This window comes from Ictalurus furcatus, chromosome 9, assembly GCF_023375685.1.
Source record: "Ictalurus furcatus strain D&B chromosome 9, Billie_1.0, whole genome shotgun sequence".
NCBI lineage: Eukaryota > Metazoa > Chordata > Actinopteri > Siluriformes > Ictaluridae > Ictalurus > Ictalurus furcatus.
In genome coordinates this window covers 28,073,225-28,097,793 of record NC_071263.1, presented here as the reverse complement: position 1 = coordinate 28,097,793, position 24,569 = coordinate 28,073,225, and the positions used below count along the sequence as shown (strand labels likewise).

At 43.9% G+C, this 24,569-nt stretch overlaps 1 protein-coding gene across 7 annotated transcripts; it reads left to right on the top strand.

Moving 5' to 3' along the window:
• The first annotated feature begins 63 nt into the window (after window positions 1–63).
• Window positions 64–23,530, top strand: LOC128613055 (MORN repeat-containing protein 2-like). 7 transcript variants are annotated; one of them, XM_053633605.1, is made up of 19 exons: window positions 1,505–2,025; window positions 2,621–2,727; window positions 2,803–2,992; window positions 4,969–5,107; window positions 5,571–8,710; window positions 11,342–11,385; window positions 14,218–14,382; window positions 14,481–14,578; window positions 14,928–15,034; window positions 15,145–15,249; window positions 15,535–15,661; window positions 15,766–15,898; window positions 16,257–16,352; window positions 16,453–16,545; window positions 16,694–16,911; window positions 17,079–17,150; window positions 19,083–19,653; window positions 19,746–19,885; window positions 21,247–23,530. In XM_053633605.1, the coding sequence occupies exons 6-19, from the start codon at window positions 11,356–11,358 to the stop codon at window positions 21,362–21,364; spliced, it is 2,073 nt and encodes a 690-aa protein (XP_053489580.1). In that variant the 5' UTR covers window positions 1,505–2,025; window positions 2,621–2,727; window positions 2,803–2,992; window positions 4,969–5,107; window positions 5,571–8,710; window positions 11,342–11,355; the 3' UTR covers window positions 21,365–23,530. The 7 variants fall into 7 exon arrangements, with proteins under 7 accessions (XP_053489581.1, XP_053489582.1, XP_053489583.1 ...); XM_053633602.1 differs by having other exon boundaries at window positions 5,571–9,661; XM_053633603.1 differs by lacking the exons at window positions 1,505–2,025; window positions 2,803–2,992; window positions 4,969–5,107 and adding an exon at window positions 483–504 and having other exon boundaries at window positions 5,571–9,661.
• The last annotated feature ends 1,039 nt before the right edge of the window (window positions 23,531–24,569 follow it).

Genomic DNA, 24,569 nt, shown 5'->3' with positions numbered 1-24,569 from the left:
CATGCGCAGACTGTAGGCGGCCATTTTATGATTGGCCACTAAGTGGCGGCAAAAACGCGCGTGTGAGTAAAACAACAGTTGCCATAGTGACGCGGCCGCGAGGACGCTTCTTCGTTGAAAGAGTTTGATATCTGTCAACATTAATGATTAATGAAACTATAAGAAGGACAAAAGAGTGGTTTATTTTAGTTTGCGAGATTAATTAAGTTTAATTAAGCCGTGTAATAGAATGTCAGGTGAGTGTTTCATGGTTAGCTTTAGCATATTTAACCTACAGTAGTTAGCATGACAAAATTAGCTTATTATTATTATTATTATTATTATTATTATTATTATTATTATTATTATCACAAATGCTTCATAATTCTCTTCCCATTTTTTCTCTCCATGTCTTACACAGATTATAATTTCCTATAATTTTATATTATAAATTACTTCTTTTTTTTATTGCAGAGCCTGTGAGGTTAAAGGTCTTGTACATTTTTCCAAATGGAGACAAATATGGTGAGTCACAGAGGATTGTGGGATAATTAATAAACCAGTAATAAACCGCACATACAAAAAAGTTCCTGGTCAGGTTTATCCCAATAATCAAAAGAGAGAGAGAGAGGTTAACAACAAATTCATTTACAACTTTAGTGTGAAAGAAATTAAACATTATTTAAACTCCTTAAATCATGTCCGAACTTTTTTCACCTTTACAGTGAAATTGCAACTTATAACATATTGTGAAGTCATAAACACATAGAAATGTTTTTTTGGGGAGAAAAAAACTCAAACAAAAACCTTCCAATACCCAACTTGCATAACTGTGCACTCCCTTTTATAACTGGGAATGTGGCAGTGTTCGGAATGAGCCAATCACATTCAAACTCATGTTAAATATTCATCAGTGTACACCTGCCATCAATTAAAGTGAATGATTAACCCCAAATAAAGTCCAGCTGTTCCTGTAGGATTCTCCTGACATCGTCTTGGTAACATCCAGCTGGAAAAGCCACGGGCCACGAAGAGCTTATAAAACAGGTACGGGATCTCACTGCTGAAAAATATCAATCAGGAGAGGGTTGGAAAAAATTCCCAAGGCATTGGATATACCATGGGACACTGTAAAGACAATAATCAACAAGTGGAGAAAATATGGCATGACAGTGACACTACTAAGAACGGGACGTCCCTCTAAAATTGATGAGAAGATCAGGAGAAAACTGGTCAGGGAGGCTGTCGAGAGGTCTTCAGCAACATTAAAAGAATTGCAGCCATTTCTGGCAAGTACTCATTGCTCCCTACATGTGACAACAATCTCCCGAGTTCTTCATATCTCTGGGCGATGGGGTAGGGTGACAAGATGGAAGTCTGTTTTAACCAATAAATAAAAACATCCAATCTCCCAAAACCATGTGGAATAATGTGTTACGGTCTGATGAGACCAAAGGTGAACTTTTTGGCCATAAAACTAAAAGATATGTTCTTCACACAAAAAAAAACAACAACAACAAAACAACACAGCACATCACCAAAATAGACCATCCCCATGGTGAAGCACGGTGGTGGCAGCATCGTACTTTGGGGCTGTTTTTCTTCAGCTGGATGGAACTGGGGCTTTAATCAGGGTGGAGCAAATCATGAAGAGCCCCGAATACCAGTCGATTTTGGAGCAAAACCTTAAATCTTCTGCTAAAACACTTAAGACGAAGAGGAATCTCACCTTTCAGCATGACGACGACCCGAAACAAACCTCCAGATCGACAGAGGAACGGCTTCACCAAAACAAGTTCAAGGTTTTGGAGTCCAGACCTAAATCCAATCAAAGATCTGTGTGGTGACCTGAAGAGGGCTGTGTACAGGAGATGCCCAGCCAGTCTGACAGAGTTAGAACGCTTTTACAAGGAAGAATGGAAAAATATTGTATCGCTAAATAAGTCAAGACGCTCCGAACGGATCGACTCTTACTCAAAAACGATTGAATGCTGTGAAAAAATCTAAAGGTGTTAGTTTACGGGTGTGCATACTTATACAACCAGGGTATTGTACTTTTATTTATTTTTTTTTAATGATTCTTATTGTTTTTCACTTTAATAAAAAGGTTAAAACTTCACAGTAAAGGTAGAAAAGCTTCTGACGTGATTTATCTTGGTTTCATTTTTTATTATTATTATTTTTTTTTACATCACACAAACCTGCCATTTTAACAGGGGTGTGTAGACTTTTTTAGATCCACTGTATGGACGGAATTTGTAAGTGCGCTGTGACGGGAAAATAATCAGCACGGGATGGTACGATGATACACAACTAATTAGACTAAAACGGACGAATCTTAGTTTGAACGTGATAGTTTTCGACCTTGGTTGCCTTCATACAGCGTCATAAACACTTTCTAATTTTACCGAGAACAAACATTTATCTCGGGCGAACGAGAAGACACTTAGACCTTTCGTAGAAAGCTTCTCTTCTTCTCCTGAACGACTGCTTCTACCTTCTCGTAGATGTTGATTCATTAAGGAATAATAATCATAGACTGAAATATTCCGTATAAAAGAGAGAAATTGAGGGCCGGTTCTCTTAGTAGCTGCAGTATTGTTAATTGCAGAGTGTGTGTGTGTGTGTGTGTGTGTTATAGAAGGTGAGTGCTGTCAAACCTCGGACGGCGTGGCGATGAGGAAAGGTTTCGGGACGCAGACCTCGTCCTCTGGGACGACGTACACCGGAGAGTGGAATGACGATAAGGTTTTACGTAAAGTTGTTTTTTTTTTTAAATTATGAATAAAATAAGCAGGTCTGAGCAACGTCATTGTGTTACAGCGTGTACAGCGGTGACGTGGACGATAGAGACGCGTTATACGTTTGCGTTGCAGATGAACGGCAGCGGGACGCTCTCACACCCCTCGGGAGCCGTGTACAAAGGGCAGTTCAGAGACAACACGTACCACGGCAGCGGAACGTACCACTTTCCTGACGGGACGAAATACTCCGGAACGTTCAGTAACAACAGGTCGCGTTTACTCTCAACTCTCACACTCCGCTCGGCGAATTCTCAATTCTGATCGGTCAGAAAGTTTCTATAAGAGCAGCTCTGACATCAGTGCAGCTATTAATGACGGGCGTCCGTCAACGCGCTCGTTTTAATAGGTTACGGTTTCTATAGTAACGGGTCGTTCACGGGGGAACGGTACGCCGGACGCACCACTAAAACCCGCGTCTGACGGGAACGTTTTCTGTAAGGAGATGTTTATGTAACATTTATGGAAGGAGTTAAAATTTGGTTCCACTGTGATGAATCTTCTGTCACTAAAGTAGTTTATATAAGAGCCATCAGAGAAGGCTTTCACATGAAATAGTGCTGCTGACAAACACATGGTCCTGTAGCTTCAGGGAAAGACCGTAACAGCGGCTTTGCACGAAGACAGAGATCATGATGTTGCTTGAGGTGACGAGCGGTGCTTAACGTGTAAGGAAGGCTCTTTGATTTGACACCGTCGACCCCCCCCCCCTCTCCAGAACGTGAATTTCATGCCGTATTATCCGCAGTTATCCTATAAATGACTATCACGCTGTAACTACTTTAGTGAAACAGCTTTGAATGAATCACATGCTCTCGGTTTACGGGGCTGAAGACGATAAGCTAAGCGCACGGGTTGTCATTAGATGGACGTACACGAACAGGTCTTCAGTCACTTGGTTATTTGTCTCAAAGGAACCGTTTGGGCAAATTTAAAATCGACACAGTTGTTTTCTTCAGATCTGTAAACGTATTTCCTTAACACGGATAATTCAGCCATTTTTAGTAGAAATGTTACCGCTGAGCCGATCAATTCGGTAAGCCTCATCTGTTTCCATTTTTTATTTTTATTAAAGTTTTCGTTTTAAATGTTAACGAACTAGAAAAATCCTGCGAGCTTTACAAAACCTGGCGCAAAAGCACCAATCAGCCGTAACTGACCACGGTGCAGCCACGCCCACAGAACTCCAATTCACAGAAGCTTTTGAATCTTCATGTAATGCAGCTCAGCCACTGCGGCGAGTCAGCTACTATAGACACGCGCTAACCCTTTCTCCTTTCTCGTTTCTGCGAACGATTTACCGAGCGTAAATCGAATGTTAGCAGGGGTGGACGACACGAGTAATTTTATTTCATCACTATACTTAAAGTCCCCGTGAACTGCCTTGAACCGCGCCGCGATAGTCAATGCGTTGGCAATGGGCGCGTCTCAACCAGCTCCCTAGTTCAGTATGTGGTGAGTTCGTCCCATTTCCAGTAAGGGAAATGACATAGTGGGCATCGGTGCTGCTTGGTTTTTGCCGTGCATTGTGGGATTTTTTTAGGGAGCGAACGTTCCAGTGTACCGGAAGGATTTAGCGATTGAGACAGAACTTAAAATGGCCGCCTCCCTGATCAACGCCCTGACTACTGAACTACGGCGCTGGTCGAGAGGCACCCGTCATTTCCACTGAAACAGGAAGTCAGGGCGGGACATATCGAACGGCTCCTCTTCCTTTTTAAATAACCAATAATGTTTCGCTTACCTCACAGCCTGGGCTAAACCGTACTCTCGCCCAACAACGCCGACTTCCGCAAGGTGATTTTTATATAACATCGGGGGCGGGACACTACCGATTCTAGAGAGCGTTCGATTAGACGGAAAATCTGACAAGAAGCTGAAGCGCAGGATGATGTCATCAAAACGGTCGATCCGTATAGGTGCGAGAGAGAGATTCTGTACATTCTGAACGCGTATATCTTCTAAATGACGCGACTCTTGTCATCGTTTTGGAGCACGCTAGCTTATAGATAACCTCAACGCTAACATATCCATCCTAAAAGCCGCAAAACTTCAATTCCGTGTGGATTTCATGGGGACTTTAAGTGTCCCGTTGGAGTATTTATACTTTACTAGGGCGCTACTGAAATTGAATTACTTGTAGTCGTACTTAATTAACAAAAGAAAACACACACTTTTTACTCCCTAGATTTTTACACAGACCTTCAAAGTACTTACGAATCTCGAAGGGGACGTCTTCCCACGTCCAGTCATCAAAGGAGCGAGCTGAGATTAGCATCCAGTCAGGGTCGTCAGTGCAGAACAAAAGAACTCTCAAGAATCACAAAGTATTTAACGCTATAGCTAACCATGTGTGTCTGAATCTGGATAATCCACCAGACTGCACTGTGATATCTAGCTATATCTAAAGATAACTAGCTGTATTTAAATAGCCTGTTTTCTTGCCTAATGCTAGGTTAGATGGACTAGCATCAACTCCAGTAGCTAACATAATAAGCTGTGCAGCAACGATAAGTATCGCACATTTATTGGACGATGTTTTCAAAACGGCGTGGACATTTTGTATAAATATAACTTTTTTTTTTTTTGAGTGTTTTGTCCATCCCCGCTCGTTAGCGATGTCATAACCGGAGAGTCTGGTTCAAACACCGAACACGTCACTGCCGATATTTAGTGGGGGGGAAAAGGGAAGGAAGTACGAAGACCGGCCCGAGACGTCACGGTTACGCAAAAAGGAACGATATTATTTTGAATATTTTGAATATATTTTTTGTCTTTTTCTCTTCTCAGACTAGAGGGTGAGGGCGAGTTCACTGACCTGGAGGGACTCGTGTGGACTGGAAACTTCCATGGAAAAGCAGCGCCAGGGCTCAAACTCAAACTTAATATGTAACACACACACACACACACACACACACATATACACTAAATCAGCCTTAACACAGGCAGTTCAGGATCAACAATTAAGCACGTGTTCCTCTTATAACAGAGCGCTGATTGTCTCTGTCATGCGAAAAGGGCTCTTCTGAAACGTCCTTCCTTCCCCTAAGTGTGTTTTTATGTCTCATGTCCTGGACAGAATGAGATACATGTCTGTAGCTCTTTCATTCAGTTCGATATGCGATAAAACGCAGTTTCGATGAGCTGTACTACATGTAAAATAAGGGTGTGGTGATACATCCGAGATGCCTTCCTACCATCGCCTTCCTGGATGGGGGGGTGGGGTGGGGACGGGGGCGGCTGCGGGTTTATCTTTAACCTTTCATGAAATGTATTTAAATATCAAATACAAAGCAGTATTTTGTGTCATTTGGATGAAAACGTGATCAAATGACCTCATCATAAACGTAAGAAACGCTCCCATGCTTAAGTAAGACCTTTGAGAACTTTGTTTTGCCTGAGGTAAAGTAGGTGAAGATTTGTGAGACCTCCTGACGAACACACACTTTTTATACACACACACACCCACACACACACACAGCTGAGCTCATGACTGCAGTAAGGCCGTCAGGAGTTATGTAAGTCCGGACACGAACGATTCTCAAGTTTCTCAGGAGAACGCCACGTGATGTTGTTCTTGCACCGGGTCGATTAACGCTGTCATCTGCTTATTATTATTATTATTATTATTTTTTAAACACATAAACGCTAACATTAAAACAAACCAATAATCAGTAGTGAAATCGCCGTCATTGACCAATCAGAAGCATTTTTATTTTTTGTACATTATTGACGTTTCAGATGTGTAGTACTGTTTTTTTGTGTGTGTTTTTTTTTTTTTTACATCAGTGATGTCTCTGTTTCGATGAATGTTGAAATGCATTAATGAAAATAAAGCAATAAACTAAGCACATTTGCTTGCTTCAGAAATAATTTAAAAAAAAAACAAACACTACCTAAGGTCTCGAGTGGAGCGACAAGAAAGTGTCCAGAGATTGTCTGGAGATCGCGAGGTCCAATCACGACGACGCTACAGCCGTCAATCACAGCGTCACTAGCCGATCGTGGGTTATCTGCGAACCCGTGTGTGCGGAAGAGGGTGGGTCGATGGCGCTTTCCTCGGAGCGTGTTACGCTGCCCCGCGACACAACGTGTACGAAAAGGTGCGATTCGCCGGTTTCACGTGTCTCAGAGGAAGCACGTGTTAGGCTTCCTGCTTAATATGATAGGGGGAGAAGTGGGTGGGAATTGTCAGGACCAAATTTTGGAGAACGTTTGAACGTGAACGTGCCTTATTCAAAGTGATCACCCTGTCCTCACTGAAGATAACGAAAGCTTCAGTGACGGTTGGTGAATTATTGCAATTTGGCAAAAAAAAAAAAAAAAAAGTTGGTGGTGAAAGTGGACGAGAGCAACGGATGCGAGAAAAGGAGTGAACTTTGATTTGAAATGATTTCTCACTTTCTTTAGTTCATAAATGAATCCCAAAACGAGGACGTGACGCGTCAACGAGTCCGTACAGGATCTCGCAGAGTGCTTGGTGATTGTCACGGCCAGAAAAGCTCGATTCCGCGGCGGCTTTTTTTTTTTTTCAAAATCACACGCAATTGTTTTAGCTGTACTCAAGTTCGACGCACGTGACTCGAAGAGGGCTTCGCCTGAAAGTCTCGGCCCAAATCTGCGGAACATCTGCGGAACATCTGCGGTAATTTAAAAAAATTGCAAGCGCCTCCGAGTATTCCGGAGTTTTGCTTGATTTCGCGTTCATTTCTGCGATCGCAAAAATCCTGGAGGGACTGATCCGAGACGTAAAGAAACGATCTGGTTAGTTTAAATAAATAAATAAATAAATCCCTGTATGAATATTGATTGTTGCACCGTTGCCACAGATTTTTTGTTGTTGTTGTTGTAAGTATTCACATTTCCAGGGTCGGGGGTTGGATTCCCACCGTGGCCCTGTGTGTGTGGAGTTCGCATGTTCTCCCCGTGCTGCGGGGGTTTCCTCCGGGTACTCCGGTTTCCTCCCCCAGTCCAAAGACATGCATGGTAGGCTGATCGGCGTGTCTAAAGTGTCCGTAGTGTATGAATGGGTGTGTGAGTGTGTGTGTGATTGTGCCCTGCGATGGATTGGCACCCTGTCCAGGGTGTACCCCGCCTTGTGCCCCGATGCTCCCTGGGATAGGCTCCTGGTTCCCCGTGACCCTGAAGAGGATAAGTGGTATAGAAGATGGACGGATGTTGTAAGTATGATACACATGACACACACATATGAAGATGTCTGATGTCATTAGGTGTCAGAATCGGCTCCTAGCACTCGTAATTTGGTAAATATGGAAGAAACGAAAATGACTGGTGTGTGAATGCAGGATAATGTTCTGGAGGGACTTACGGCCAAGATATTATGGTATACACGGTGTTCTTTTGGGATCGTTTTCTATGTATTGTTCCTGTTTATGAAAACGTACAGGGTCTGTGTCTGCAATTGAAATGAATGGCCACGTCACTGTGCTTGAGGGTGGGTGTTTTTACAGCTGGGCGTTTGGTCTGTGCTCTTTATTCCGATGTGTTAAGCCGCTAGAATAGTTTACACTGCTGAGTCACTTCAGTAAATAATGACACAATTAACGTGTGTGTGTGTGTGAGTGTTTGTGTGTGTGTGTGTGTGTTTAAGTACTTGTTTTTAACATGTGGTAATGTAGTTCAGGGAAGATCGTGGGCAAGGCAGAAGGTTGAAGATTAAATTGAATCGTCTGGTTTGTTTTATAAAGGAGGGGTGGATCTCTCTCTCTCTCTCTCTCTCTCTCTCTCTCTCTCATCCTCTTGTGTCTTCATTTTTCCACTTACTCTAAAACAAGGCCTTTTTGTCCGAGACCTCATCAAACTCACATGGTTCGGAAGAGAGAGGACCCAGAGGTGGGACAGAACGATCGCAGAGAGGATAAAGTGCACAAAGGAGAGCTTCAGACACTCAGGAGAATGACTTCTTTTAGGTCAGTAGAGCTTTCGGCTGCCTTCTGTTTATTCTTTCAGCTTCTGAGCGAAGAACAGAGGAACACGGCGTTTCAGTGAATAACAAAATTAACAAACAAGAACAACAGAGGAACAAGATTCCAGGACCTGGGAAACCGGAACGGGATTCTAGAAACTGGAAAACTAGGACAAGTTTGTAGAAGCGGGTTGAAAAAAAATCATTGAAAAACGCTTTGTAGACTCGGAAAGAGAGCGGAACAAGCTTCTAGAAGCCGGAGAACTGGAAGGAGGTTCTAGAAGTGGAAAGAGAGCGGGACAAGCTTCTAGAAGCCGGAGAACTGGAAGGAGGTTCTAGAAGCAGGAGAACTGGAACGAGGTTCTAGAAGCAGGAGAACTGGAACGAGGTTCTAGAAGTGGAAAGAGAGCGGGACAAGCTTCTAGAAGCCGGAGAACTGGAAGGAGGTTCTGGAAGCAGGAGAACTGGAACGAGGTTCTAGAAGCCGGAGAACTGGAACGAGGTTCTAGAAGCCGGAGAACTGGAACGAGGTTCTAGAAGTGGAAAGAGAGGAGAAAAGGTTTCCAGAAGCAGTAAGACGGAAACAAAGTTCTAGAGACCAAAAAGACTGGAACTAGTTTCTAGAGCCAGAGAGATAGTGGAACAAGGTTCTAGAATCTGAAAGATGATGAAATATGATTCTCGAAGCGGAAAGATTAGAAGAAAATTCTAGAAACTAGAAGATTGGAAAAAGTATGTAGAGGCAGAAAAGACAGTGGAAGAAGATTCTGGAATCCGAAAAACTGGAGATTTTTTTCATCCGCAATTTTGGAAAAAAGTGGAAAGACAGCCGAAGAAGGTTCTAGTAGCAGAAAGACAGTGGAACACATTTTTGGAAAATTTACACCTCCGGACCTTAAACCATAAGTCGGAATATAAGGACCCTGAAGGAACATGGAGAACGGAAAAACGGAAGGTGAAGTTGATGAGCCCGAGTCACCGAACCCAGTTTTCTAGCGTGTATCTTCACAGGTTTAGTTTTTGCAGGTTTGCTAAACCTTATGGTTCTGGGAACTGCTTCTGCGACAATATTACTTAGGAATATTGAATCTAACAGACAGGACCGTGTTCAGTGTTGAGTCTGAAATTGTACACATCGATATTAGAACCTCAGAAGTAACTCCAGTCTTCTTCAGACGTTAGGTCGGTATGCCGTTCATGTTTGGGCTGTAAATACGCTCGGAAGACGATGCCATGCCATCGAGTTCAGCGATATTAAACACGTCGATAGGAATCATCTTAATCGGTCAGGTTTCTCGATGGATAAAGTTACGAATGACCTTTTATATGAGCTGTAAGCGTAGCAGATGAGTGCTTGGTCAGCTTGTCCTTCAAACTGTCGGCATGCTTTCTTTATTGGATGGCGCATCGAATGAACTAAAACATCACCGTTATTTTAATAAAATGAATTTCAAACCACGATCGATAGCGTACATCCGATGACCACGATTTAATATCGTATGGTTTCGTTCAAGGTGTGCACAATTACCTGTGTGTAAATCGTTAAACGTAAAATAACAGGATGTGCTCGATCAAGCTGCTGAGTAATGAGGGTGGAAGCCATACTATTGAACTAATTTGTATTAAATGTAATCATTACAACTAGGACATGCAGCAAAGCGAAAAAAAAAAAAACCCATCGTATTTCTTTGTGTTTTTTGGGGGTTTAAAGGCGAGCAGTCTCTAGAGAAACCTCATGTCTGACTCCTCTACTCAGGAAAACTCTTGGGCGTGTGAACTGCACGCATGCGATTTTAAGAATCTGAATGTATAGCCTAGAAAATCATCTGAAGCATGCGAGTAAGCCGGCTCTGAATATGCACAACTTGAAGACATAGCTTGGAAATGATCGTTTTCTAAACTGGGTGACCTGAGAGCATTTTAGATAGCGTTCAGAAGCGATTTCCCCACAAATGTTTGCGCTAACGTTGTCGTTACGCCAAGCAGCGCTGGCGGAACTTCGGTAGACGTCGCATGAAAATGTCTTCAGAGCCCCGAGAACGATCGTAGGGCTCCCGAGTGGCACGGGATAAAAGCGTTTGCTATGTCGTCCGAAGAGTATGAGTTTGAATAATGGCCGTGTTGTCTGGGTGGGAGGGGCATACTCTATCCGAGTGTGTGATGCAGCAGGAGCAGCAGTTTCTTTAAAAAAAAAAAAAAGACGTGTCTCAGAGGAAGCACGTGTTGGGCTTTATCCTCCCTGGTTGGTAGTTGGAGAGAAAAAAATGTGGGAAAAACGAATAGTCTACTTAAATATAAATGTTAGTCGCAACATTTTATTAATCATTACTACATTGTACGTTTTCAGAACGTTGCAGCAATGCTATTTTTGTAACCTTCTTAAAACCTGACGAATGCATGACTACACCTTCTGAGTACATTCTAGCTGGGATCTTCGCCTTTATTAAGACTTAAGGAGTTTAAACGGGTTAAGTAGCCATGAATAAAACGTGTCTTGGATGTAAGAGATTAAAAACGAGTGAAAAGGACTGAAGGAAGGAAGCCATTACAACCTCATAGGTCCTGTGGAAAGCATTCGTCCTGCAGTCTGGACATGTGCATGGGTTCTAAACATTTTACACCACTTTTTTCTTAGATGCAGATGCACACATGGATGATCCAGATCTGCACATGGTTCAGGTAGAATCTCTCTCTCTCTCTCTCTGTCTCTTTCTCTCTGTCTCTTTCTCTCTCTCTCTCTCTGTCTCTTTCTCTCTCTCTCTTTCTGTCTCTCTCTCTGTCTCTCTCTGTCTCTCTGTCTCTTTCTCTCTCTCTCTTTCTGTCTCTCTCTGTCTCTCTCTTTCTGTCTCTCTTTCTGTCTCTCTCTCTCTCTCTCTGTCTCTTTCTCTCTCTCTCTTTCTGTCTCTCTCTGTCTCTCTCTGTCTCTTTCTCTCTCTCTCTTTCTGTCTCTCTCTGTCTCTCTGTCTCTTTCTCTCTCTTTCTCTCTCTCTCTCTTACTCTCTCTCTGTCTCTCTCTCTCTTTCTCTGTCTCTCTCTCTCTTACTCTTTCTCTCTCTCTGTCTCTTTCTCTCTCTCTCTTTCTATCTCTCTCTGTCTCTCCCTCTCTCTCTCTTACTCTCTCTCTGTCTCTCTCACTCTCTGTCTCTCTCTCTCTTACTCTTTCTCTCTCTCTCACTCTCTCTCACTCTCTCTGTCTCTCTCTCTCGCTCTCTCACTCTCTTTGTCTCGCTCTCTCTCTGTTCCTCTGTCTCTCTCGCTCTCTCAGTCTCTCTCTCGCTCTCTCTCTACCTCTCCCTCTGATGGCTTTCACATGATCGTGTGCTTAATTTGTGTGTGTGTGTTGCAAGAAAGCTGACTTTGTACTGATAAATGTAAACTGATTTACTTTCCTCCTCAAGGTCACCGAAGACACACACACACACACACACACACACACACCCCAAATGTGTCCGATGTTGTTAAAAGACATTAAGTCTTAATGAAGAGAGTGTGATCGAAGCGCAACCAAATCCAGCTCAAAGAACTGAAGGAAGCATTCCCTCAGCTAGCCAGTTTGAACACTAGCTAGCTAGATCTTGCTAATTTGATCTATCTGTTTGACAAAGTTTAGTTAATCGCACCAGGTTAGCTGATCCTTAATTTGGTTAAGTGACTGAATTTGTACATTATATTGTATCTCGCCAAAGCCATACTACACGTTTGAGTTATTTTAACGTCTTTGCCTGGTCTGTTAGTTTTGCTTAGCATGTTTAAATAGCGTTATCAACCTTTGACATCACACACACACACATGATCAAAAAAGGTTTTGTTTATGTACATTTTTACACAGGAAACTGCACTTGATTAAGGATAATCGGATGATGGTCTCAGCAGAAAACAAAAAATTCAATTCAGTTTTATTTGTATAGCGCTTTTTACAATAGACATTGTCTCAAAGCAGCTTTACAGAAATATATAAACACGGTATACAGATATTAAAAGTGCGAAGTTATCCCTATTGAGCGAGACGGTGGCGACGGTGGCAAGGAAAAACTCCCTGAGATGTTAAGAGGAAGAAACCTTGAGAGGAACCAGACTCAGAAGGGAACCCGTAATCATCTGGGGAACGACGGATAGTGTGAAAAAGTTCATTATGGTTTATATGAAGTCTGTTTGGCTTTAGAAGCAGCCGTAGTCCCAGCGATCTGGAATTGGAGTAGATGAGAGCTCCATCCAGAGATAGGACATCCGAAACGGATCAGGCAGGTCCGGAGAGCAGAAAGGATCAGGATCTCTAATATCTCCATAAAATCATGTGAGGCTCGACAGAAGGAGAGAGGGAGAGAAATGATTATTAGGACTGTGCTTAGCGTAACAGAAAGTCTATTCAGGGTAGGCTTGAGTAAACAAATGCGTTTTAAGCCTAGACTTAAACACTGAGACTGTGTCTGAGTCCCGAACACTAATTGGAAGACTGTTCCATAACTGTGGGGCTCTATAAGAGAAAGCTCTTCCCCCTGCTGTAGCCTTCGCTATTCGAGGTACCGTCAAATAGCCTGCATCTTTTGATGTAAGTAGGTGTGGCGGATCATAGAAAACCAAAAAGTCGCTTAGATACTGTGGTGCGAGACTGTTTAGTGCTTTATAAGTTAATAATAGTATTTTATAATCAATGCGAGGTTTCACTGGGAGCCAATGCGGTGTTGATAAGATCGGGGGGATGTGGTCGTATCAGCTGCATTATGGACTAACTGGAGTTTGTTTATGCAAAATAACTTCAATTCTGTTACAAATGGTCAGAGCCGTATCGCCCTGCAGCTCTTGCCTGGTTTCCCACTGAAGCTAAGCAGGGTTGAGCCTGGTCGGTACCTGGATGGGAGACCTCCTGGGGAAAACTAAGGTTGCTGCTGGAAGTGGTATTAGTGAGGCCAGCAGGGGGTGCTCACCCTGTGGTCTGTGTGGGTCCTAATGCCCCAGTATAGAAACTGGGACAGCACCTTGTTCAGTATGAGACGTTAAACTGAGGTTCTGACTCTCTCGGGTCATTAAAAGTCCCAGGACACTTATGATAAAGAGTAGGAGTATAACCCCGGTGTCCTGGTGAAATTCCCCCATTGGCCCTTCTCTATCATGGTTCCCTAATAATCTCCATCCCTGAATTGCTACATCACTCTCCTCTCCTCTCCACTAATAGTTGGTGTGTGGTGTGTGTTCTGGAGCACTATGGCTGCCGTCGCATCATCCAGGTGGATGCTACACACTAGTGGTGGATGAGGAGACCCTCCCCCCCTCCCATTTTATGTAAAGTGCTTTGAGTGTCTAGAAAAGCGCTTTATAAATGTAACTGTAACTAAAATAGCAAATGGGCAAAGGTGCATGCAAGTCTATGGGGGCACTTACTTTTGGGCAGTACACCCCACAGGAGTGGTGCTTTCAATAGTGTCACCAATCTAGCTCACTATTATGTATATATAATCCCTTATAGATTGTGAACTTCATGTTTGTTCAACATTAAGCAATCCCACATTACAGTTGCAGGCCCTGTGGGCGGAGCTTAAGGCAGGACTCAGGGGCGTGGTTCAGGAGATCTCCGCCTTACAGCAGAGCAACAGCCGTTTGGAGGAGAAAGTGTCTGAGTGCCAGAGAGACACGGCTGAGAAAATCCTGTCTCTGAGAAATACACTGAACACACTCCAGGTGCACAACAGACACACCTTGCACTTACACACAGCATTAATATTTACGTTTGTTAAGGAACATTTTTAACGTTGTTGGAAATGTTTAATGGTTTGTAGGAGGACACAGGCACTGCTCTGTCTCAGATCTCTGAACTTAACATCAGACAAAAAGAGCTACAGACAGATCTGGACCTACTGCAGAGGACACAACACAGGTAACACACACTACAGAGGGCACAACACAGGTAACACACACTACAGGGGACACAACACAGGTAACACACACTACAGAGGGCACAACACAGGTAACACACACTACAGGGGACACAACACAGGTAACACACACCACAGGGGACACAACACAGGTAACACACACCACAGGGGACACAACACAGGTAACACACACCACAGGGGACACAACACAGGTAACACACACCACAGGGGACACAACACAGGTAACACACACTACAGAGGACACTAGATAGGTAACACACACTGAAGTCTGACATACACAAAGACGTTCTTAGCTGTCACTGAAGTATCTCTTACCTATGTTACTGGTAGAAAATTCTCGAGGGGGGAGGAGCTAGTGGATGGCCACACCTCTCCCTGCAGCCAAACACAACTGAGGCTCATTCAGCATTACATCAGCAGCCTGCCGGCCAATCAGAGTGAGTGACTCTCTGACTTTTCAAAACATTTACACTGGACCTTATGATTAGACACACCTTTCAGAAAGAGACAGGTTGCTGTTTTCTTACTGTGTGTGTGTGTGTGTTAGGTTCTGAGCAGGATGCCAGCGGTTTCAGGACTCACCCTAAAGCTCCACTGTGGCGGGAAAGGAGAGAGAGCCGAGACCAAACAGAACAGAACAGCCAGGACATGAGTGCGTCTCTCTCTCTCTCTCACTCTCTCTCATACACACACACACACACACACACACACACACACACAAACAACGAATAAAATGTTTAAATGTTACAGTTGTCCTAAATCATAAATCTGGAATGAGTGGTCAAGGCTTGGTGTCTCAGAAAATTCATAATGTCCACCATTAGTTTGTTTGTGGACCACTGATCTAAAGTGTGTATGTGTGTATGTGTGTATGTGTGTATGTGTGTGTGTGTGTGTGTGTGTGTGTGTGTGTGTGTGTGTGTGTGTGCGTGTGTAGGTCAAAGGCAGGTAGCTGCTCTGGAGCTGTTGGAGTCAGAGAGAGTGTACGTGTCATATCTGTCTCTGCTGCTGAAGGCCAATATCACCTACAATGGCTGTGAAAACTCTAACCTCAAAGACAAACGGTAACACACACACACACACGCACACACACACACACACACACACACACACACACGATTTGAGACAGATCTCCTCTCATGTCTCTTTCCTTCTTTTTCTGCCTCAGGCTGTTCCCACCCTCTTTACGATTTTTGATCCAGCAGCACCTGGAGCTGCTGCATCTTCTGCAGGAACGTGTGCTCAAGAGTCACTGGCAAAGCATCATGGGAGATGTGTTTCTGAGGCTTACCAGTAAAGAGGTACTAGGGCTTTCCTTCTGAGCAAAATGAGTACCAGTAAAGAGGTGTGGCTTAAGAGCATGTCAGTCCGATTGAAAGAGGTGCGGTTTATGCGCATGTCAGTTCCAGTGAAGGAGGTGTGGCTTATGTGTATGTCAGTCCTAGAAAAAGAAGGTGTGGCTTATGCACGTCAGTCCTAGTGAAGAAGGCTTGGATTATGTGTGAGGGTTTCGGTGAAGGAGGTGTGGCTTATGTGCATAAGTCCCAATGAAAAGTAGAGTTAATAATGACCCAACATTAAGATAACAATGTAGATGAAATGAGGGGTAAAGGCTGACGTGTGTGTGTGTGTGTGTGTGTGTGTGTGTGTGTTTCACAGAGTGATTTTTTGGACAACTACATGTCCTATCTAAAGGAGCTCCCCGAGTGCCTTTCATCTGCCAGCTTGTTCTCAAAGCCGGTTGGCCTGCTGGAGGTACACACACACACACACACACACACACAAACAAACATACTAAGATCAGATGTGATGAATGAAAGGTGTGTCCTGATTGGCTGTGCGTATTCTAATCTAGGGTGACATCACAGGAGATGAGACATGTCTATCCCTACACACTCTGCTGCTCCAGCCGGTCCAGCGTATCCCAGAATACCTCAGGCTCTTACAGGTGTCTATCTAACTGTCTATCCGTCCGTCCATCCATCCATCCAAATATCTATCCATACATGTGTTTATCAGTCGATACAAGTGTGTTTGTGTGTTACATTAACATCTGTGTGTGTGTGTGTGTGTGTGTGTGTGTGTGTGTGTGTTAGAGCCTCTTGCGTCAGACGGAATCTGAGCATCCAGATTACTACCTGCTGCTTGTGTGTGTGCAGCATCTCCAATCCTTCACCACCCGGTACAGTAACCTCCTCCAGCACAACCAGGAGCTCCTCAAACACTCATCCACCCACGGCCCGAGAGAACACACACACAACCTGCGCACACACCAGCCGGACCGGGTGACACACACACGCAAGGAATTCAGCAGGTCAGACAATGATCGTGTCAGTGTTGTGTTGTGATGAGAAGGAATATATGTGTGTGTGTGTGTGTGTGTGTGTGTGTGTGTGTTTGAGGTAGAAGCTTTCAGTTAGGTTTGCATTAGGGTGTTTGTTGTGTGTCGAATTGACCTGTTGTTTGTTGTGTGTGATTCAGATCTTCAGTAAAGCAGCTGTATAAAGTGGATTATGAGAGTTCATCAAATTACAGTAGCACAAGTGCACCAATGTGAGTCACAGCACTATTCATCCGTCTACTCATCCCCATCCGTTCATCCATCCACTCCATCCATCTTGACTAACAGATTATTCCATCCATATATCCATCCATTTAAACCACTTCAAACATCTCGTCTATCTACATGTACATCTAACAAATCCATCCATCCAATGATCACATCCACCCATCTATCATATTCTACCCATCCAGCCACTCAAGGATTCCCTCCATCTGTCCATTTTATAATTCACTCATCCATCTATTACATCTGTCTGTCTGTCTGTCTGTCTGTCTATCCCAACCCTCTGCCCTCGATTCCATCAATCCATTCATCATTCTACCATTCCATTGATCTATCTGATCGTTCTGTCCAGCTATCCACTCATCCAACCATTAATCCCTCCTCTCTTCCCACCATTCTACTGATCTACAGGCTTATAGTTCTCCCCAGCCTTCCACTCATCCAACCATTTTATCCGTCAGTCCACATGACTGTTCCATCCATCCACTCATCCAACCATTTTTATCCGTCTGTCCACATGACTGTTCCATCCATCCACTCATCCAACCATTTTTATCCGTCTGTCCACATGACTGTTCTATCCATCCACTCATCCAACCATTTTATCCGTCTGTCCACATGACTGTTCTATCCATCCACTCATCCAACCATTTTATCCGTCAGTCCACATGACTGTTCCATCCATCCACTCATCCAACCATTTTTATCCGTCTGTCCACATGACTGTTCCATCCATCCACTCATCCAACCATTTTTATCCATCTGTCCACATGACTGTCCTATCCATCCACTCATCCAACCATTTTTATCCATCTGTCCACATGACTGTTCAATCCATTCATCATTCTACCATTCCATTGATCTATCTGATCGTTCTGTCCAGCTATCCACTCATCCAACCATTAATCCCTCCTCTCTTCCCACCATTCTACTGATCTACAGGCTTATAGTTCTCCCCAGCCTTCCACGCATCCAACCATTTTATCCGTCTGTCCACATCACTGTTCTATCCATCCACTCATCCAACCATTTTTATCCGTCTGTCCACATGACTGTTCTATCCATCCACGCATCCAACCATTTTATCCGTCTGTCCACATCACTGTTCTATCCATCCACTCATCCAACCATTTTTATCCATCTGTCCACATGACTGTTCTATCCATCCACTCATCCAACCATTTTTATCCATCTGTCCACATGACTGTTCTATCCATCCACTCATCCAACCATTTTTATCCGTCAGTCCACATGACTGTTCCATCCATCCACTCATCCAACCATTTTTATCCGTCAGTCCACATGACTGTTCCATCCATCCACTCATCCAACCATTTTTATCCGTCTGTCCACATGACTGTTCCATCCATCCACTCATCCAACCATTTTTATCCGTCTGTCCACATGACTGTTCCATCCATCCACTCATCCAACCATTTTTATCCATCTGTCCACATGACTGTTCTATCCATCCACTCATCCAACCATTTTTATCCATCTGTCCACATGACTGTTCTATCCATCCACTCATCCAACCATTTTTATCCGTCTGTCCGACTGGCAGTTCTTTCGTTTTCTAAACATATCACACCGTTTCATTAAATTATCCATCTTGCAATTATTTTCATCCATGCACTCGACCAAAATAATGATTAGTATTCCATGCATATAACCCTCCAGCTAACCGTTCTATCCATCCACCTGTCAATCTAACTACTCTAATCAATCCATGTGCCATCCATCCATTTCTTCATCCAACTGTAATATCCTTCCACGGATCCACTTACAGACTGCATCTATCCCTCCATCCACTCACCTATTCATTCACTTATTCCATTTCATTTGTTCATTGAAATAATTATTCCCTCTACATCTCCCATCCATCAATTTATCCATCTTTCTCTCTCTCTTTCTCTCAGTGATCCGACCCATGGTCAGAGCAGAAAGAAAGCAGCTGTCCGTCGTTACCCTGATTGGGAGGCAGAGCCTAGTCGTTTTCACCCTGACATTTCCTTTGCATCCGACTCGGAATCTCGTCACAAAGCCACGCCCACTCAACTCCACAGGATTCCAGAGGCAGAAAGGGCGGGGTCAGCCCTGGCCGACGCAATGGAGGCATTCCTTCCATACAAAGGCAGGGACTCTCGCTGTTCAAGTCGTTCCCATTCTACTGACTCGAGCATCGACATTGCTTTTCTGAGCTGTAGCCCCTCCCTCAGTCCAGACAGTCAATCACACAGCAGAGGGCGGAGCAGCGGCGGTGGGGTTTACAGGCCTGATTCAGCCAGCGTGATGAAGCCGGTACAACGGAAGAGCAAGTCGCTGAACGGCTTGCAGCTGGAAAGCATCGACAGCCACCCCCACTCGGTCAGAAGTCCGGTCCACCCGAGGCTGGTGCGCCAATCAAGCGACAAATCGAGGCTGAGGAATAGCAGCCCAGAGCGGCATCACGAACCCAACCTGCACACCACCGCCGAGGAACTACACAAGGTTACACAACACAAACCAACACGATGCATTTCTCCAAAACCGGAAGCTAAAACCGTGATTTATTTAAAAGTCTATGTGCTTTCCCATCTCAGGATTCCGGACCTCCGATATGGGAGGAGTTCAACTGGAAGGGCGTGTCTGACGAAGGTGACCACACCCCTCTGAGCGAGCGTAGTAGCAGGAAGGAGGGCAAAGGTTTCCGGAGCTCCTTCAAAAAACTCTTTAAAAAGAAGTGAGGGTAACGAATTGAACTCTAACACACACACACACACACATGCTTTATTGGAACTTTTTACCCGTTGTGTAGATAGACATGCCGAAAACACGTACCCAAGTGTTACAGTACAAAGTTAAACTGACGATCCAGGGCACCTAGTTCAAGGGTGCCATTTCTTTTAGAGATAGGAAGGTGGCTCACAGAAATTTGTAGAACGTCCCCGTATATAAATATGTCGTACAGCCGAATATAGTATATGCAGTGTGCAGGTTCGGGGCCTGCTTTTTCCACCTGGTCTTAGGTATAGTGTACAAGGCAACGTGCTACGTGAACTCCTCTCCTTCATACGTATGCATCCGAGGAAGGATTGAGCAGGAAGTAGGAGGTCAGGATAAACAAAAGGCTGGAGATGATGAACCGGTCTCTGAGGACATGCATATTCCATTTGATTTGCTGTAGTTTAGGTGATTATTGGTCTCCGATGCATATTAGTGGCATGAGTATCACTAGGTGTGGTTTTTTAAAACATAATTTGGTTGCTTTGGAGCTACGGATTGGGGTTGGGCCATTTTTGCATACCGTAAAGTAACCGAAGAGTCTCATTCCGAAACGCACTACATCCAGTTGTATAAACTGTTTTTAAGTATGTAATGACGTGCATACAGTACAGATATATTGTTAACACGTTTTTACAACTCCGCCACTAGATGGTAGTGTTTTCAGGTCGTCCGTCCGTCCGATTCTCGTCAGCGCGACGTCAGGTCGGAGTGGTTGAACGTCTGTAGGATTTATATGAAACGATCACCGATTACTTTTACACAGAATCCCGTTTAAGGTCTAAGATTCGGGTTGCAGACATATTCCGGATACGACGTTTATAAGCATCGGAATATTCCTGTATACACGATCGTGTTAAGTACGTCGATCTACACGTGTACGCTTTTTCTTTCCCGGGAGGTTCAAGATGCTATCGTTGCTACCCACAATTCCTTGCGGACTGAGCACGCGTGTATATATATATCTCCTTTCAGTGGATTTTCCGAATAAGGTATGCAACAACTTCCGATTAAAACAGGCATACTCTAGAAGTGAGAATCGGAATTTTTGGAAAATCAGAACGTCGCGAGCAATCGGATTTCGGCCTTTACGTGACTCGATACTGATATGAATATCGCCGAATTCCGATAGATATCGGAATACTTATATGCGTGTAAACGTAGTCAATGTAAGCAGGAGATGAACCGATTCGATTTTGGAATTGATCCAAACTGGGTGACGGCCTTAACAGCGTCCTTCCTGTTTGAAGAATACAGGCGATATATCATTATGTATTATTACAGCGTGTGTGTGTGTGTGTGTGTGTGTGTGTGTGTCAGGTCTGGTGGCGAGAGCAAGGTGGAGAAAGCTGAAGGACAGAGCAGCAGTGAGCTGGAATCTGGGAAGTCAAACAGAGCACGACAAACTGGAGATATCGACAGGGGAACTGCGGTCTAAACACACACACACACACACACACACACACACACACACACACACACACACACACAAATAGATTCTAGTAGAATTGATTTGCGTGTATGGTTATGCACGATCTCGCTCTCTCTCTCTCTCTCACACACACACACACACACACACACACTCCTTGTGTTGCTTCTTTAATGCTTTCCTGATAATATCCTTCACTATCCTCTCAGAATGCTATTACCCACCCTTCAGTAACATTCTATAGACCGAACATCACACCTGTCCTGTACATCCGACAGTACACGATCACATACATCCACATTTTGTCCAAATATCGAGCAAGTTACTACACACGACTGACTAAACACAAACTAAACCCCATCTGCCCGAACCGATCCGAGTGCATTAACGTGTGTTTCTGAAAATAATAACACGAAATAACAGACACGATGACCACAGGTGTCGGGTTTTTTTTATTTATTTATTTATTTATTTATTTATTTTTAATCCACCTTTAATGTGTTACCTCCATCTCATAGATCAGTTTCACTTTCGAAACAAAATATAGACGATTATACAGTCTGTAAAACCAAATATTATCGTACACTATTTACAGGTCATGTGCATCGTAGTGTGACGTGAACGTGTTAATGCGGCTGAAGAACACGGACTCGGGTTCGTTAGCGACACGTGCTGAAACCTGCGCCGTGTTGTTTCAGGATGAACGCTGCACCCTGGAAGGTTGAAAGGTTACTGCACTTTAAACATATCCAACTCTCTCTCTCACTCACTCGCTCACGCACTCGCTCGCTCACTCACTCGCATACTCTCTCTCTCTCTCTCTCTCTCTCTCATTGTTCAGTGATGTGTGTATTATTCTACAACCTGCATGTTTTGACTGGTAAGCATCGCGTTACGTCTTATGGAAATACACAGCAAGTCTCAATCCGTCCACGTTACCGGCTTGGTTCAATTAAACGTGGTTGATCAGCCAAGACATGTTTGCGCTATAGTTTTGCGCAGGAGCTACGAGGCGAATGTAAAAAACTAACGGAAGCCGATCTCGTCGAGCTCACCTGGAACGATTTGAGGGTGGACAAGCAGAACTGTATTATTATACTATATATATATCAAAAATCTGTGTGTCATTGTGCCCTCGAGGCCACGCCCTTCAAAGCTGGAGATGATAATTTCCTAATTATCTGCCTAATTTCTTCTCTTTATTAGATAAAGGAGGTTATTTTGTAACGGTTGCGTGCGAAAACGCTTGATTTTGCCGCCCCCCCCCCCACCAAAAAAAATTCACGACACGGTTTGCGGAGATTTTTTTTGTGCTTTATTTTGCTGAAAACTACACGAACTTGCGGAATCGCGATCTCACGAAGTTGTTTTGCGCGCTCTTTCGCAGCGGTGTTCGTCGGTAAACCTTTCAGCCGTACCCGTGTTCGGAAAAATTACCCGCTCCTCCGAATATCGCAGAGTTTGCTTGATTTTGCGTTCATATCCGCGATCGCCAAATCCTGGACGGACTGGTTATTAAGCCCATTTCTAAATACCACGAACTCATTTTCAAGCTTAAAACTGTCTCGGTCTATGCGGAGCACTTCTTTCTAACGAGGCAAAATTATCGGCCAATAGAATAAGCCGGATTTAACCTTGAAATTAGTCCCCATGTCTAGAAATCATTTTAATGAGAAATATTACATCGCTTTTCTTCTAGTCAAGATATCGTCACTTGCTAAGACGGGGGTTTTTTTTTGTGCAGTGTGTAATTTCACACTAGATATATTTAAACACGAGATTTCTGAGCTTAACAATGTCGTCTGTGGACGTGTACGTCTGAAAACATACTCGTCAAACTCATCAGAAATACGGTGATGGAGTAGAAGAAAGAAAGAAAAAAAAAAAAAACACACACGAAGGCGAGTGTAGAAATCGCAACGATCACCCGAGAGAACGGACGACACGGAACTCGGCACTCGATCAGTTATTACATAATTATAGATAAAGAACTAAGCGTTAGACATTTTGTGTCTCGCATCCAGGATTTGTTTTCTCATTTTGTTCGTGGCTCCAGATCTCCAGAACGCATGGCACTTCTGCAGCTTTTGTGTCTCGCGGCTCAGTTTGATTCACTTCCTGCAGGTGAGTCGATTCAGAGTCGAATCACTTTCTCCAAAAGAAAAAAAAACAAAACCACCAAACCCGGATTCAAACGGACTCAACGCGGCACGTGTGTGAAACTTCCATTATTGCTTAGCTACATTTGTCTCACAGCCTTTAGTGCAAAACTAAAGAAGCAAAATTCAGACACTAAACATGTCTTGATTGATTGGCGTAAAGTTGACGCTTTTTTTTTTTTTTTTTGGCGGACTTGTTCCTTTGAATGACGTTCAGAAATAGCAAACTGGCATGGATTGCATTATATCTGAGCTCTGAATCGGTTTAATCGAGCATGGAGTGTGACGAAGTAGCCCGAGTGCACTTTCCCACCCCCTAGTAAGCACGTCCACGTTGCTAAATTATCACCCAGACGGTCCTTACTGTCATTTTCCAATAAATAAAAATAGAACATTCAACGACAGACACCGACGTCCGGCTACGATCACGAGGACGTTTCGGTGTCCGAATCAAAACCGCGCCTTTTTCCATCGCGCGCCGGACGTAAACACCGGATCTGACAAACGACATGCAGTAGATGCGTGAAAATGACCAGACGTCAAGAAACGTTTTGTGATGTAATCATGCACCAGCCAATCAGAGGCAGACTGTATATTTTATCAGCAGCCATCTCCGACAGACCAGCACTTCGCCAGACGCCAAAACATCCTTGTGTAGTCGACCTTAACGGAACGCGTCCGTCTCGTCGTCCTCCGCTTCTTTCGTATTTACACCTACATCACCATGACGATGCGCTTTACATCTATACCTCAGGAATTAAAATCGGGGGAAAGAAAAAATCTTATCGTTCCTTGCTGATCTCTATCATTCGTTATGTCTAATGACTAAAGACATCACAGCTCGTGTTTCAACGTGCACGTCTGTAGCGTAAAGCGACGCGTGTGAGTGTGCGCGCTGCGGTGTGTTCTTCTTCCACACACGTCTCAGAACACCTAAGCACTTGCAAAAACAGCGGAAGTCACATTATAGTCCATATAAAACTGTGCAAATTTTCAATACAGTGATTAATAAGGTTAAAACGTGAGCCACGGCTTTCGGTCCGAAGCAAAGGGCC